Raw genomic sequence first — 18,109 nt, forward strand, 5'->3', positions numbered from 1 at the left:
TCTTTCTGCTCTAATATGCTGATTAGACCTCCTGTGCTTAGCTATGCAATCTTCCTTCAAAGATGTTCCTGAAATTCCAGATATGAATGTATTATTGAAGTTTCTGGTTGATTTGAGTTTATCTTCATGCCTCATACACATTTTGTTTACAAACTGATGATTGTCACTGTACAATGTACAATTTTCTGGTTCACTCATGATCCATTGCTGGGCCATTGTAAGTTTCACTGAGAGGATTAGATCTACTCTGCCAAAATGCCATTTGATGTTCATTAAGACTGACGTCAGTGTTTTTGCCGATCGTAATATTACCACCCCTCTTAAGTTTTGTGTAGTCGGGCAAGACATACAATACTGTGTTAGAACAAAGTAAAAAGTTAGATTTCAGGCTACTTTCAAAGAACAATGGAAAGTAAATCACAGGTGAACCATCAAATTTTTTTAATCTTCATATTTAGTACAACAGAAACTTGGTGGAAGTGTTTGAGTTCAGCAAACAAATAATATTTTGTGTGTCCCCCTTTTGCTTTAATAACTGCAGACAATCTTTCAGGCATTGTTGCAAAGTATTTAATCAAAGTGTCCTTCGGGATTTTACTCCAATTGTCCCTAATACACTCCCATAAAGTTTCTTTGGAAGTAACTTTTGATTTGACAAGTTTTTGATCTATAAAATCAAAGATCTGCTCAATTGGGCTGAGATCAGGGCTCTGTTGAGGCAATTGCATCATTTCAATGACTCCAGCAGCTTCTTTCTTAGTTAAGTAATTTCTGCATAGGCTGGAGGAGTGTTTGGGGTCATTATCTTATTGGTAGTAGCATCCTTTACCAATAATACACAAACCACTGAGTATACCATGATGGATTAGTTTCTGATGGTACTTGCACTGGTCCATTATTTCATCTATTTTACCACACTGCCTCCCCCATGCTTCATGGTAAGTGCTATGCATTGAAGTAAGTATCTTTCACCTTTCTTCCACCTACGCTTTGAACCAAATATTTCAAACTTGGAATCATCCATCTTTAACACCCTTTTCCAATTATCAATAGTCCAGTTTTTGTACTTTTTACCAAATGTCAGTCTCATGACTATTCAGAAATCCAAGTAAAGGTTTTTTAAATGCTACATGACCAAATATTCCATTCTCGTTGAGTCCTCTTGATACTGTAGGTATGGACACTTTTCTGTCATTTGGTATGTGGTCATTTATCTCATGCTTGAGATCAGTGGCAGTCTTCCTTTTGTCCCAAGGGTTGCATAAATGAAGATACTTAACATCAGTATTTTGAGGAACATTTCAAGACTGCAGCAATTTGTCAGAGAGTCCAACCAGCATCACGTAAAGCGTTTGTTTGTTGGTTTTGAATTTCGCGCAAAGCTACACGAGGGCATTCTGCGCTAGCCGTCCCTAATTTAGCAGTGTAAGACTAGAGGAAAGACAGCTAGTCATCACCACCCACCGCTAACTCTTTGGCTACTCTTTTACCAACGAATAGTAGGATTGACCGTCACATTATAACGCCCCACGGCTGAAAGGGCGAGCATGTTTGGTGTGACGTTTTTTTATATAGAGGACAAATATTTCAGCATTCAACTATATTCTCAGAGTAGCTAGGATTAGAGTGATGTTTTCACTCACGATGCTCTTAAGTAGTTTTAAACCTGTGACGGATTTACTGTTATATATCTATTTTAATATTGATGTTTGTTTAAGTTAAATTTATATTTAGAAATGTATCAACTTATACTGTTAAGTCTGTATTGCGAAATTCCAGCCTATTCACTAAAGTTGTAGAAGATTCTCGAGTGTAAGAATCAACAATACATGTGTGTATTGTTATGTATATTGTTACGTAAGCTGAAACTCTCCTCACGCCTATAAGTATAGCCAACGCGGCTCGCCAAAAGACAGTATTTATTATTGGTTTGCTATAGTTGGTGTGTTATAAACTTCAGAAGCTATAACTGTGATTGTAATAATGCTTATTAATCGGGAACTTCAGATATTTGACCATGAACATTTATAAGTTTCGAACATTACAAACCATTTAACTTCAGTGGATTCACATCGGACATTAGTACTTTTTGAAGACATTGATCAGCTAGCTCCCTGTTAAGTGAATTGCATCTACATCAACTCAAAATTAATTTGCTCATCGTAAACCTTCGATAAGACACCAAGAAAGTTCCATACCAGAAAGAAGATTTGATATTGTTTGTAAGTTTGTAAATCTTTTGTACATAGATCACTATTTGTAATAACTGTTGTTGTAAGTTGTATTATTGTTTGTATATTAAAACATATTTGTATTGAAAAAGAAACTGTGTGTGTATCAATTTTGTTAGCAAGTATCATAAATTGGATACATTCGACATTCATTTAACTTCTAAACCTAACTTACAATTTAACTCAGTTTTAGGATATTTTTTAATTGTAATACGTAACAAACCAAAAAGGAAAAAATAACTATGATAGATTTAGACACAATTTTAGTTCAAAAATAAAATTAGTTTTAAGCCATCGAGTAATTCTTTTAAACGTGAAACATTCTCTAACTCGTCACAGTACTAATTTTTGTGGAAGACCTTCTTACCGATACCACCACGTGTCTTATGCACCTTTAAGTGATTGATTATTGCTCAAATATTGTAGAAACAGAAATATTTGTTATTGATATAGCATTGTTAATTAATACATTTGAACATTATTTAGTTTAGTATAGTTAAGGCTTTTACTATGTACTTAATTGTTTTAAATTCCGCTAGCTAACAATGGAGGGTAGGTTTAACGTAAACTTTTACATGGAAAAGCTGATAGGTGAAAATAGACTCCGGGGTCAGTGCTTTACTATTAGGCTATCTAGGAGAGCAGTCCGTTTTCTTTATTGTTCACTTATTACTGTGAGTATAGTAACCATTATGATCAGGTATCACCCAAACAAATTTAACGAGTCTATCACAGACTTAAATTTATTTTTAAATTGTGCTAATGAGCAAAGTTTATTTGTCGTTAGCAAAAAGCTTCCAATGCTGTATCTCTGTTGTGCCCATCGCGGATATCGAAACCCGAAACCCACTGGGTCACCGTAGCGGAGGGACTAATGAAAGGATAATTTTTATTTTCTGTTAACATAAACTTTTAGATTAAAATCCGATAAGTGAATAAATACTCCAGAATCCGCATCGTCTTAAATAAAGCTTGTGTGAACTAGACGACACAACAACTTAAAGCTGCAAAGTTATTATTTCGACAAAAAAGTATGACGTAAATATAGTTTTCTCATCACAGTTGATATCTACATTCAGGAACGATCTGTAACTATTTTAAAGGAAGTACAATGGTATATTGTATATTTTATAATAAAGTCAGAGATTTTCCTCCGTTTCTGAAAACGAAAGAGATTAGACATCTGAGACGTAATTTTCAAATTTGATTTCCATACTAACACACAGATAAAATGTAATTAAATTGTTATATTACAGTGTTCTCGAAACTAATCCACTATATTATACTGTACCTAGATGGAAAAGTCAGGTGTATGTCGTTGGTATTTCTCTATTTAATCATGTTTGTAATATTTGTGAAATTACTCTGTTGCATACATGAGCGTTTTCTGAGAAAAAAAAATTAGGTATTGAGGGAAAATAGGATTTATATTTTAATCTTTTGATTTCCTATTATAAATCCTGTTAGACTAAATTTATTGCACAACTGCAAATTTACACAAATTGAAAAAGGACCATTATGCACTGTATAGAAGTGTCCATGAGGGGAAAATGTACTGGCCAGGAAAATTTAGGTGGGTACATGGTAGAGCAAGACAAACAAGTACTTACAGCAAATATTGGACATACGTTGTGGTATGCAGATTGGACAACGCCAGACTAATGAAAAGAGGCACGTCTCATTTGTTTTTAATTATTTAAGTATATATTCATAAAGTTGACCTAGTTAAAACTTACAACTTTATTTGCACGTGAAAGTTTATATAATTTGTAATTTCATAACTTGTCATATTTTTCTCAAGTCATCATTAATAAATCAGATCAAATGTAAAGACTATTTTCGTGCTTTAATCTGCACATGTCTTGTACTACACCTATAATATATGATTTTCATGTAAAATAATTTTTTTGCATAATTTAGTAATCTGACCTTGTTATGTCGACATTCAAAGGTGAATCCAGCTATGGGGAATGATATTTGGTCTTAACCCTTTGGAGACGGGTTATGGGTGAAAGGCCATGTCATCTCGTTTGTTGACTCACATTCAAAATTTTATTGAACTACTATTTCATACATTTATGTCAATAAGTTTGTTATTAAACTGTAAATTATAATTCATATTTTAGTACTATATATTACCCAATTTCTTAATTTGAAAGCAAATATTAAAAAAACACAGATAAACATCGACGATTTTTGTGTTCACGTGGTATGTTGAATGTAGCACTGGTTCTAATTAGATGTTTGTGAAGTCAAAATACAAAGTGTATAGTTTCGAACGAATTAGAAACTCAAATTACTGATTTTGACAGGCTAGAATATAAAATAAGGGCTTCTTATCTTTTCAATTTGCTAAGATATTACTCATGTAATAAATCAAAAATAGTGGCACCCCGCCTACTCTTTCCATCTTTGAGAATGCTCCCTAACTTATGTTTTATATATGACACGAATAAACAATCGGAAGCTCAGGATGTCCCCCTAGTGGCTTTCTCAACCATTTTAACGGATTTGGCGCCATTCCGTACTTTTGAACGAAGGTAAGGTGTAGCTTTAGTGTGCTCGAAATTTCATATTTTTTAGACTAAAATACATCTTAGTTACGAAGCTTTATAATTTATAGTGGAAGTCTATGGTAGTAATTTATGATTTTCTTAGTTATGCAAAAGTATATATAAAATCTACAAAAAAATATTTTGTTCCGTTTCCTCCTCGTACCAAATTTTTAAACGCTCAGCAACCGAGTACAAAGGTCGTAACTAGAAGATATAATTGTTTGCTTTACTTCTTTATTTACTGTTCTATATTTTAGGGGAAACATGTTTAAGAACTTATTTCAAAATAGCAATAATCGATATACATACATAATGTATAATAATTGAAATGTGACTGTATTTTACAAAATACTAGTCTACTAAAACACCGTCAAGACAAGTTACTTTGCACAGACCAAAGGTCAGTTTTATGTTATTTGATAGGTAGCATGAATGCACGTGAGCAGCGTCATTGTCACTTCTGTACTTTTAGCCAGGCACGGCTGAAAGGTCAATATAATAAATATATATATGTATGTATAATGTTATAAGATTTAAGCTATTTAGTCTAAACGTTTATGTTTTCGTCTTATAATTTGTGTTTATTCTAGAATGAAAGAGGCATAACTTATATTTATATCCTACTTTTTATGGTGGTTGCGAGATCGGTTAAATCTACCAAACCAGTACAGAGATTAGTTACTGAAAATAACAGATAAAATATAAAGTTTTTCTTAAGAAACGTTTGATAACTATCTAGACATTATAAAGATTTCGCATGTGAAATTTCAAAATTTTCTAATGCATAAATATATTTTTAATCTTAAAATGAATATTACTTTGCATGATAGATAGACAGCATGCGAATAAGAAAAAATAGACATGAGAAAATCATTGCTTTATAAACCTTAAGACTTAATAAAAAAGAAACGGATATTTTGCGTATGAAAGCATTGTAATGTTTACTGATAATCTGCCAAATTTCGTTAACATTCGCTTACTAATTTAAAAGTTATAGCATGAAAATTATGACAAGCACAAAATGGTTACGAATATGGCAGGGTGATCTTGAAAGCCACTGTTCTAATGAGAAGAATTTTAGCATGTTACTACAGCGAAAGTCACGTGACTCTAGTAACACGTCACAAACTTCTAGAAAAATCATGTCCCTTCGTAAAGCCTCGAGTGTTTACTAGATTTTCGGTATTCTTGTATATAAGACCGCCAAGAAGCGACGGCAACAATGTAGTTGAATTGCAGACAGAGATAGAGACGGACAGATTTTAATTTTAAGATTTCCCTTTTGGCTAAAATCCAATGCATTCTTCATATGACAGATCAGATATGTCTGTTTTGTGAACGATTTTTGCACTAATTTGTAAGTTAGAATCAGGTTTAGTTCATCTTAGCCTTACAAATTTATTAGAATAAAATAACAAAATTATCCAAATGTCTGGTTTAGATGGAAAACGGCCATAAATTGGGAGATGAGATTGCTTTGCCATTGTAAGTTCAACTGGCGGACTTTGAAAGTTCAACACGTTGCAATGGCGACCGCTTCCGCACGTCAAAAACCACGCAACTTCCAGGATATTGTTATTTATATCTATGCCTTTTGCCACTTAAAACGGAGAAAAGGTTATTATGGCACACCGGAATTCAGCGATATCTTTCGGTTACGCGAAAAAAGACGAAATAAGGCTTATAAAATAAATACGTTTAAAATATACGATTGTCATTTTTCCAATGAAAACTCGAAATTTAGTCGTGAAGCAATATCCGTAATTCGTTTACTTATACAAGTTAAGATACGAAAAATTTCAAAACGTTACATTTAATTCAGAACTTTAATTATCAACATTTTGATAAAAAGTTTAGAAAAAATTACCTTTATACTCCAGATATATATATATATAAGAACATTTTTGTTTTAACCAATGTTTCGCCTTTACGGCTTAATAAAGGTTAATATACACAACTGTTTGATATTAGAATATTCGTTGGGCATCTCAAAGAAGAATGTCCCTACTGGCACAGCGGCATATCTGCAGACTTACACCATTATAAACCGGGTTTCAATATCCGTGGTGTGCAAAGCACAGGTAGTCCTTCGGGTAGCTTTGTGCTTTAAAACAAACAACAACAAAAAGAAGAAAGTGCTTAATTATCAACATTATTATATCACCTTCGCTCAACCGAAAGATGTCGCTATATGACGCTTGATGGCAGGTGTAGCGTTAGATCTTCTACGGAAATTTCGTTTGTTAAATTAATACATTTTAGTTTAACTATCACAGTATCAGGAGATGGTGTAATGGTAATGCGAAATTGTTAAAAAGGTATGTAGACCAACATTTGAGTTATATTGTATTTGTAATAAGGTCAACAGTTACGAAATCAAGCCTAAGAATAAGGTTTAAAAAAATTAATAGTAATTATGTTACTGATTGTGATACTGGTACCTCTAAAAATTCATGTCCGTTGTTTTAATTTTAGGCACAGCCCGTTAAACTAAAAATTAGATCAGTCATCTTACTTAGCAAGTTACTGAGATATCTAGTAGTAGTATACTAATGGTGTGGAATAAAACGCAACATTGAATTGAACTTTGAAGGAGTTTAACTTGGAAACTGGATGAGTATTTTCAGAGAGAAAGAGTTGAAAGTTAATTATAGTTTGCAGGAAAAAGGGATTTTTTGTTATGGTTTTGAGTTAGCTCTCTAGTTAATCATTAATGGTACTAATAGTAGGATTAATAAGTATGTTAACCCTACAGATGCCCTGTTCAATTCAGTATTTTGTATTCAGATTTGTGTGAGAACCCACTGCTAAGACAATTTCAAGGCATCAAACTTAAAAAGGAAAATAAAAAAATGCTGCAATCAACTTATCCTCAAGTCAGCCCAGGAGTGATATTCAAACCGAACAAATGAATAATTAACTTTTTCCTGTTTAAAGACAAAATACCTCCTTCAAAAACATTGCTGCAAGCATGTCTACCTTGGGTCATTGACCTGAATCTTAGTTACCAGAATTAAGGAGCATGCACAAAACAGCCCTTCCAACAACTCTGAAATTTACAACCATCTAAGAAAAGACTGTAACTAGAAACCTAACATTAAACACTTCAAAATAATAGACTTGGCAAAAGACAAATGGACAATAAGGATAAAGGAAGTACTCCTAATTCAAAATTTAAAACCAAGTTGCTAACTGTGATAAACTTATCATGCCTGAGATGGGTAAAGAGTGAAAACTTTGTCAAACACACAAATATCAACATCTATTTCAAATGCATCTAAATATGCAATTTCATCCAATATTGCAAGAAATACTAAAATGAATGTAAAAAAACACATCTCCATCTGTAACACAAATATAATGTATAAACTTGTTCATCCGTGTTGGTTATGTTTTTGCAATGAAACAAGAAGTCTGAAAAACTTAAAGTAAGGAAGTTAAACCCCAGTATCAAGTATTGCACTATCTGAATAGTGAGTTGCATAATGCATTGAAATAACAGTGCTCCAGATAACTTTTTTCTGTAAGGAGTAATCACTTCCAAAATTCTGTAAGCAGGAGTAATTTTGAATTTTATACAAAGTGCAGTAGTAACATTTTGTGATAAAAAGTAATTAAGTAATTATGAATTTTTATTATTTAAAAAGTTGAAATTTAGCAAATTACCAGATGAAGTCATAATAAATACATATATAATGACATTACAACTTTTTCTTTTTTTTTTTACACAAAATTTATAGGTCTATTAAATTTAAAGTATAAAGGTGCATGTTTTTCTTTCACCTGCTAATCAGGCAAAAAAAAATACTTTAAGAAAATCAGAAGTTAAGGGTTTGTGCATAAAACATATAGGCCTATGTGTTAAACTGATGTTTTAATACTGTGCCTGCTTTTTCTTTTATTGGTCACTTGAGCACTTTTAGAAAATATGAAGTTAAACACTACTTAGAGAAATTATAATAAACATTCAACTCAAAAGATTAATTTAAAAAATAATAATAATTCAAAATGTTTTGATAGCCAACAGACTTTGGTTTAGTAACAACAGTGATGTTACTGTCTTAAGATACTATGGTGTACAGATCTATTGTTTTTGGTTTTTCTGATTTTGTACAGATGAAACAATCTTGCTTCTCTCTTATATACATTTTTCTTGCAACCAGTGGGTAAAAGCATTGTTAAAGTTGTATGCCCCTGGTACTGGACCTAGGAAAACAATTCCCAGTAATATATTTAATTTGTCTGTTGACAAAGAACATCAAGATTTTGTTTTTATTTTGTTTTTGGTACTAAACCCTCTTTCACACACAACACTTGTGAGGCACATGCAAAGTGCAATTTCACAAAAGAGTGCAAAATTTGGTAGAATTGTATGAATGTAAACTTAGGATTCTTTTACAGAAATTGGGACTTGTCATTTTCCTGTAGCTTCCATTCAACATACCATTTACCACTCTAAGTTTGGGTTGTTGCCATTTATAAGAAGATCACATTGTTGTGTTTGTTTTCCTTTGCACTCCAAATTTGTCCACAACCATTCCAAAGCATCTTTTATTTTGTGCTCCTTTCTGAACAGGAGAAGGATGCTGAATCAAGGACAGTGCCAAAATTATTAAGCAAAATTACTATAGAGGGGTCAGCATTTGCTTGCTAAAGGATGCATTCTTTCAGAGAATCAATGTACTGCACCTTCACAGACAAATTCTCTCTCTGTCACTGTAATTCAGTAGCTCAGTTTTAGAAATTCTAAATTTGCTCACCTTTCATTAGTTACACCCACAGACACTTCATTTCTAAATTCTGTCATGTAATGGCCATCTGGTTACTTTAAGGCAGTGGATCCTGACCTGGGATCACAGGACCAATGAGGGTCTGCAAGAGTAATACCATCTCATAAAATAAGTAAGTTTTCTAATATTGTTGTTTTTTTAATTGCACATGCATTTACATGTGTCTTTTATTTGATAGTGAAAAAATGGTAAAACAAGTTAATTATTAGTTAATAAAAACAGTTTGTTTGGTAGATGGAATCTTTCAAAAACATGGGGTCTATGGGGGAAAAAAATCATAAAAGGGGTTCTTGATGGTGAAAACATTGGGAACCACTGCTTTAAAGTATCTAGCTCTGACACACATTCCTCTACCATTAGCATAATCTCTCCAAAGTCTAAGGGCTTATTTTGGAAGTGTTTGCACAGCATAGCTACTTTGTCATGCACATCCAGCATAAAGGAAGTGACCAGTGCAATCTTAAAGTCATAAAAGTAAGCTTATAGGGACTGTGCCACTAGGTTCCCACCAGAGGATAATTGAGACATGGTAAGAAGAATTGAGGAGTAGTACCTGTTTAACACACACAGCATTTCCACTGCTGAGCTCCTGCACTGTAATCAGTTCTTTCAACCTTAGTTTAACTTCACCCATCAGATTTTGAACTTCCTGTAACTTTGTGTACCTAACAAAAGAGCCAGAGCAATTATAATACAGTGTGTAGAAATAAACGAGACAGCTTTTGCTGTTGCCTCACAAGCCAATGCAAGTTTGTGTGTCAATGCACAAGAAAAGTTGAAATTTCCCTTATGAGCTTGACTCTGACCCCATTTTCTCTACACTTCCTCATGCATCCACCATTTACAAATTGTGTAAATCTATGTCAAGTGATTTTAAGTTGTCAACCACTTCTTCCACAATTGTATTTGCCTTGCTGTCTGACATTCTGATATTTGCTAAAAAACTTTGTCACAGCTTCTCCTCGACATACATAGAGCAAGTAAACAACCAAATTTTTCTGCACTGCCAAATTTGTCGTCTCATCCACAATTCATCGAAACAGATGACTATTCTTTAACTCTTTCTGTAAGTCTGCATTTATGAGACTCGCTAAGCTACACCTAATGCCATTTATTGAATCCCAGCTCATGTTTCAAAAACAAATGCCCAGCCCATTTATCTTCTGAAGACATAACAGGCTATTGATTTTGTATGTTGCGACACCCACCTTGGTTGCCCTGTATGCAGTCCAAAACAAAATCAGTTCATCTACAGTGGCAGGTTCAGGTGATCTTTGTCACAAATAAGATCATTGGTCTGAGCTTTTCTGTGAAGATGTTTCTTTTCAGCTGCAATGTGTTCTTTACTGGCATTGTTTCATCAGTGTGGATAGCTGTATTTTTACTGAAAAAGGAGAGCCATACAATTTAAATTCAATGTTACAATAGCAACACTACCCAAGATGTATGATGATTGTTTCAGTAATTAAATGTTTGTTATAAGTTATTCCACAATTAATTTACACTATACGAGAACATAAAGAGAGAAAGTAATGCACTACACAGTACAAGCCCAGTAACCTTGGCAAATATAAATAATATGTATGAATGTTGAATGCAATGAATATCTGTCCCTTGGAGATGGAAATGCTTAATAAATCTAAAGTATTATTATTATTCTCATAGCCACAAACACTGTGTTTCTTCAATATTTTCTGCACTCTCAAATATGATGCTAGGCTGCTGGTCCATTAAAACTTATCTGGTTTAGGCTCAAATATGTACAGGAACTAACGGAATGCCACTAAATTAAATTTGTGATACAGTATTACATTAAAAGCTTGCTTGTGCAAGTATAAATAAAAATAATAAATAAACAAGCTAAGGCTCCACTTGTAATTTAGTGTCTTTTAATAATAAATGTGCATGTTATGTTTGCTCTAGTCTTTCCACTTTAAATTTACAACATTTCTGTGGAATAAAATACATTAGTTTTATTTCATTTTCAATCCAGTTTGGTGTTATATTTTGAAACTTCTGTACACTGTTAACTTTGGGAAGTTAGCTAAACATGATACAAAATTCAAATTTTTTTAACTGCTGAATTTTACTTAAATTAAAAAAAGTTTTCTTAATTTGTCAAGAATGCCTATGCAGTTCATTTAATAGTTTGTTAATATATTATTAAGGTGATTTAGATTAGAGATTACAACAAACTTTAGCAGTCTCACTAAAAAGGGAGAGAAGAAACACAAACTTGAACCTCCCTTAGCAAATGAATTGTTGAGTTTAGGTTCTATGCAGGTTGTGCAGTGAAATCTTGTCTGTTTGTCACTCTACAAAGCCAAAATCTATTCACATTCTCTGTCAAATCAGTTACAAGCCAACTGAATTTGGCTTTCCAGTCATCACTTGTTCTTTTTGTGAGTGAGAGCCCAGTGTGATTTTAATTTTTGGTAGTTATGATTTTTTTAACATTTAGTAGAACCATGTCAATAATATTTTCACAGATTTTTTTCAGCAGAATCTACATTTCTGTCAAGTGGCTTGAAATAGTTCAAAATGCTGTGTGGTTTTCCAGCAGACATGACACAGTGCACATTACTCCATATTCTACTGCAGTTACATCAAAGTGTTTTTTTTTTAAATAAAAGAAAAGAGGGAAGATCTAACATCATTATTTTCACACAAACCAGACAATAATTGGGTATGAAATAAATGGATCATTTACGAGTGCACCAATAGAAACTACTGGTTGTTAGAGTGCTTATTTTTGCAGCTCTACTTCGTGAACTGTGCAGATCTTGTTCAAAACTGCAGAAAGCTACAAGAATGCACCCATTAAAGTAACAGGAACCATATTCATTTTTCCAAAGCAGTAAAAACAACTGAATGTTTTTTAAGGCTATAAATGGCTGAATTTTGGTCAGGAATTACCCTGGTATGCCCCTTATTTGAGCATTGAATAATATTTGAAAACATCATATACTAGTGCTTCACTACTGGATATGTACAAAAAATGTCACAAAATGTACAGGAAATTACTTGTGGGAATGAAGTATGAAGCTGGTTGCAAATTAGAAACAAAACACCATTCTGTTTTATGTCAAACAAGATGATATTTACAAAAGCCATTCTACAAGTGAAAAGGGAGTTAGGCATAACTTATTAGGCAATACAGAAGCAATTAGAATTTTGCATAATGGTTGTGGAAAGATCAATTTTTATATTGTTAGTAAGCAACGCAAAATACAATGACCTTATTCATTATTAGTTGGCACAAAATTGCAAAAGTATGTTGTATTATAACAAGTGGCTTCAATAGTTCCAACTATTTCTTTATTGCTTATGTCTAAGTCACTTTTATTTGTTAAATAGCTTTTTCAAACATTGCCATCTTATTTGACATAAAATAGAAATTGTATTCTGCATTTCCAATTTACAACCAAATTGGAACATCAATCCCACATATTTCTTCATGATGGTTTTTGCACAAGTGTAGAAGTGCAGTACTGGTCTGAAATGCAATTTGAAGACAAATGTTGTGTAAAACTGCCAAGAGTCACATTTTTTTTGGATTGTGTATTCATTAGATATTGAGGTTTAGGTTTCTCATACTTGTTTTGATGCAAAAATATAGTCAACTCAGGCACATAAGTCTATATTTGCATTAGTATGATTTATTGATTTTATTATAGTATTTTTTGAAATATTGAAGAAAATTATATTTCATATGGGCTGATGCACAAATCTGAAAAGGGCATGTGTAAGTTGATACATTTATCAGCCATTCTAATAATACTAGTAGAGTTAGTTGGAGTAAGTTGGTAGTAGAATATTCGCCCCCCCCCCACACACACACACACTAAAAAAAGCACGTGGAAACATTTATAGGCTTCACCATATGAAAGATATAAATAAATCATTCCTGGTAGTAGTATTAGTACCAAACACTGAATAAGTGATTCTGTATATTCTTTCCCAATTCAAGAAGTGTCTTGTCATCATTTATAGTAGTTTTGTTTTTTCATTAATGATAATTGGTGTTGAAGTTTTAATTAATTTATGACCAAAGATATATGTACAATATGTTGAAGAGAACATTGGAGTTGCTCTCTAACACAACTTAAGTGTGACATTACAGTTTCAAAATCTGGTTACAAAAGAGCCTTACAAAAAAGATTTACTCAACAAAATTGACATGAGTTTCACACCAAAGCTGAACCTGATTTTGTGGTTAAACATTGATTTGAAGAGAAAACATGACATTGAACATTTACAAATGACTACAACCTGCCATATACCCACAGGACTAGAAATATGAAGGAAGTCAATACCACCACATGGAAGTTTCTTCCTTCTATTCTTACTAGCTATCATAGTACAGCTATTTCAAAATTGTTGGATATGGTATGTCTATTTAGTAAAAATTAGTTATTGTTTGCAAAGGTCTTGCACATCTCTAGTGGAGGTTGTTTCATTTCTCCAGTATGGTGGAAAGTATGTGGAACAAATTGCCATCTAATGTGGTAAATGCTGCAACTTCACAGGACTTTAAGAAAAAGACTGATGAGTATCTGAGATATCAAGGCTGGATATAGTAAATAGTTTTCTGTTTATTGAGGAAAGTTGGGAGAGGGGTTGTCTTTGATGCAATTATGAGTCAAAAGACTGATATATATTATATAACCTATAATAAAGTAGTATTCGTAGATGTATTTTAATGTAAGATATTGTTTTCTTAAAAATTATGTTTCTCAAAATATATTTTGTCCAACTGTTTCAGACATATGGAAAATGGCTGGCAGAGGAAGAGGATGGAGTAGAGGACAGAAAAAAGATGATACACCAGTTGGGCAACCATTGCGTCAACCTGCAGCTAAGCCTGTATTTACACACATACACATTTATCTGTGTGTGTGTGTGTGTGTGTGTATGTAAATAAGTCAGTAGAACTAAAGCTATCAACTACATTTATTGTAAACAGGCAATTTTCTAATCAACACTATAAAATAATATTGATGAAATTAATATAAATCAAAAACATTATAAAGAGACTCGTAAATCAAAATTAATTTTTCCATTACCATTCCTTGTTGTAATCATTAAAACTCATAAAGGATAATAGCACCCAAACGTGTTGGGGATATTCCATCTGTCAGACAAAATCCAGGTACTGATGTCAAACTAGTCAGTAACTAAGGAAAATCAGTTAAGTGTTAGGAGTTGAGTGCTTGAACCCACAACATCTCAACTCCTACTGCCTTTTGCTATCTGCAGCCAGTTGTGGGAAGTCACTTACTCTTAATATATAGATACAACCATAAAGTAGAAATAAACCACCCTAACTTTCTACAGTGTAAACCTCCCAACCTCCACTCATTTATTTAATGATTACAAAATGATGTTAAACAGAACTAAAATTCTTACTTTAATAGTTCTTGGTTCTCCATACTCCTACCTTTCTCTTGAAAATTTGTTCAAGTATAAACTGGGTGAGATGAGCCCAGCTATCTGAAGTTGGTCTTTCTTTCCCAGTATACTGAACAAAATACTTAAATAATTTAAAGCTAGTTACTTATAAGCCAAGGATGAATCTGAGTGACTAATGACTTCTGTGTTCTCCACAAGGTAGTTTATATAATCAACAGTTTACTTTTAATATAATTTCATATTTACTATAAAAGAATGTAAACATATTTTTTATTTGCAGTGATTATAACCATTATTTTTCAATTTATATATGAATAACTGAACATTATCCATAAAAGAATTGCTATTGTTAAAAAATCTATTACATTTAGATATGATAATTCCTTTTAGCAGTATATATGGAATGGGTAGACCAAGGATGGGAATATTAATTTCCCTACTTTTGTCAAAAATAATCAAATATACTCTGCCTTCTACAAAATTAATGTCTGAGTAGTGTAATGTGCATGAATATCAGTACTATTGCTTCTTTCTATTAAGCTTCTTTTGGATTTGCTGCTGAGACTTCAGACAGTAAAGACCTGTTAGACAGTGTCTATGCCACCAATCATTATTCACAGATTACCCAATGACTACTCACCCTAACAAGTTGTGGACTTTCTACACAGATACATGCCCAAAGTCCATCTAACTCCCAAGACCACGAAAAAAGTATGTAGAGATAGAATCCTCTTACAACCTAAGACTCCCAAAGATTGAAGCTCCTTATGCCAACCATGGAACTCCAATCTGCCCATTATATATCAAACTTCTAAGAACAACACCAGCCTTCATATAATCTTCCTGTGCAACGTGGACCAAACCATAATCACAAATGAAATTCTCAATGCACTTGAACAAGACACACACTCAAGAATTCACACAGTCCACAGAATCATTTCAAAGAGAAGCGGAAAACCATCACACTTCATGAAAATACAAACCACTCCCAGGCAAACTGCAGACATGATTATTTTACTTCTTCCATGCCAATTTTACATAACACCCTCCACAGACCAAGAAACCCAGACAACCACCATGGAATAATCAGAGCTCCCTTCAGCCCAAGTCCACCATTCCGACATTTTCTCAAGTAGAAGACCCTAATGAACTAACAAAATAACTCTGATAATTCCTGTCCCACCTATTACTCTTTGTTTCTATTCTAATTCCACCTTGCTTTATTTGTTTTCTGATTTCATTTAGCATTCGTCATGGAGAATATTTGGTGCCTGAACAGTGAAAGTAGGTTTTCTTGGAGCACTTCTCCACCCTCCCCCCACACACATAAGCAAAGTTTCCAGTATTTGATTTATAGATCCCCTGGCTCCCTTAAGGACCATAAGTTTGATAGGGGCTGTTGGTTTTTCTCAAACAAGTTAAGAAGAAATCTGTTTATGAATGCTCACTTCATCAAGTTGCGCCTACTTTCTCCAACCTTCTTCTGGCTCAACCTTTCCAACCAAAAGTCAATCACTTGCCAGCTAAGTATAAAATCTTTTTACTTCTGCCCAATTTGTATGATCTTCCAACAACAGCCTTACTCTTTTACTGTGTGCAGGGCAAAGAGAAACATCCACTTTCTGAGCTCCCCTGGTTATCTCCCGAGGTTTCCAGTTCAACCCTGGACAATCTTAGATCAAAATAACTTTCAAGTTGTTGTTGTACCTATGGGTATATTTGGTTTAAAATTCAAGTTCTTGATACGAGATTAAATCACCTCTGTAACAAAAAGTATAGATAATTAATTAGAGCTTGATACCCGTTTCAAAAATGAATATGCATAGAAGAACAGATACGAGTTAGCCATGTTCGAAGAGAAATTAGCACCCATTGAGATACCCACTGTTTTCCAATATACTTGTTCATTGAAAGTTATATAATTATTATAAATAAAAAAATTAAGTATATTTTTGCATTGATACTTAATAAATTTAAATTTTGGAATAATTATTTCTGTATCTAGAAATTTATAAAGTAGATCATTAAAAACCCTGACTAAATTTTTCAGATATATTTTAGTACAAGCTGAGTTATGAATCTAAATAAATGTAGGGGTGGATGCTATGATAAATAACACAAAAATCTAATTTTCACAAAATGTATTTAAAATGTAACATATTATTACAGTGTTCATTATCACCTCACCAAAAATTTTGTATAAACTTTAAGAACTCGATATGTATATACTTAAAACATGGTATACACTGTGAGATGGTCAAGGTGACTTTGTAGGACGAGGTAATGGCCAAAGAAGTGGTGGTAGGAGTGCTTTCTGTTACCTGCTTTCAACACCCAGATCTTCATGTCCTTCCACAGTGTTTCACATGATTAATTAATAGACATTCATTGGCTGTAGAAATGTTTTGTGAGCCAATGTTGAAAGATCACGGGTCAAAGTAGGAAGTGGTTATAACTCAAGAAATGGCTCTTTATATCAACCTTATGGTGGTTGTTGGAGTAGAAACAACAGCTGAGTTTATGTATTATTGCAATAGTGATGCCCATTTTTTTTCATTGCCTTCCCTCAACACTTTGGTTGAGATTGACCCAGAGATCTTGGACGAACTGACAGATTTTTTATGTTATATATATATATGTGATGTAGTAAAACTCATAATTAGTAACAGAGTTGGCTGTTTCTAAATAATTTAAGTTAGTTAAATATTCCAAAACTGGAATATTATTTTTAATGATCCAAAAGTAGTGGTTCAAGTTATTTGATGACAGTAACTTTATTTTTTCAAATATAACATTTAGAATGTTATTGAGTATAATAGAAACCAATTTAGTGACTGTGTTTAAGGAGTTTGTAATAAATCTGAACTTAACAGCAGTTTTATGCAATTCTGGAATTGCATTTAAAAATGGCAAGCTAGAACAAGTAAAATCTATATTTTCCATTTTTAATAGCTTTCTTTAAGTTAGTAATAATTGTATTTCTATTTAAAGTGTTTTTTTTGTAAATGTGTTGTTGTATTGATTTCACTAATTATAATTTATGTATGTAACCTTTTTTCTTTTTTTTTTTTCCTGGCACAGCGTTATGTCTGCGGACTTACAATGCTAGAAACCGGGTTTC

General features: G+C 32.9%; 1 protein-coding gene across 1 annotated transcript in view; it reads left to right on the forward strand.

The window, feature by feature from the left end:
* Positions 1-4,750: 4,750 nt before the first annotated feature.
* The window catches only part of LOC106466247 (CBP80/20-dependent translation initiation factor-like), a 37,709-nt gene continuing 24,350 nt past the window's right edge, over positions 4,751-18,109 (forward strand). The window contains exons 1-2 of the mRNA XM_022394226.1: positions 4,751-4,771; positions 14,342-14,442. Of these exons, the coding sequence (XP_022249934.1) occupies positions 14,353-14,442 (90 nt within the window). The 5' untranslated portion in view covers positions 4,751-4,771; positions 14,342-14,352. The remainder of the gene's footprint in view (positions 4,772-14,341; positions 14,443-18,109) is intronic.

This window comes from Limulus polyphemus, unplaced genomic scaffold (assembly GCF_000517525.1).
Source record: "Limulus polyphemus unplaced genomic scaffold, Limulus_polyphemus-2.1.2 Scaffold2205, whole genome shotgun sequence".
In the NCBI taxonomy this organism is placed as follows: Eukaryota; Metazoa; Arthropoda; class Merostomata; order Xiphosura; family Limulidae; genus Limulus; species Limulus polyphemus.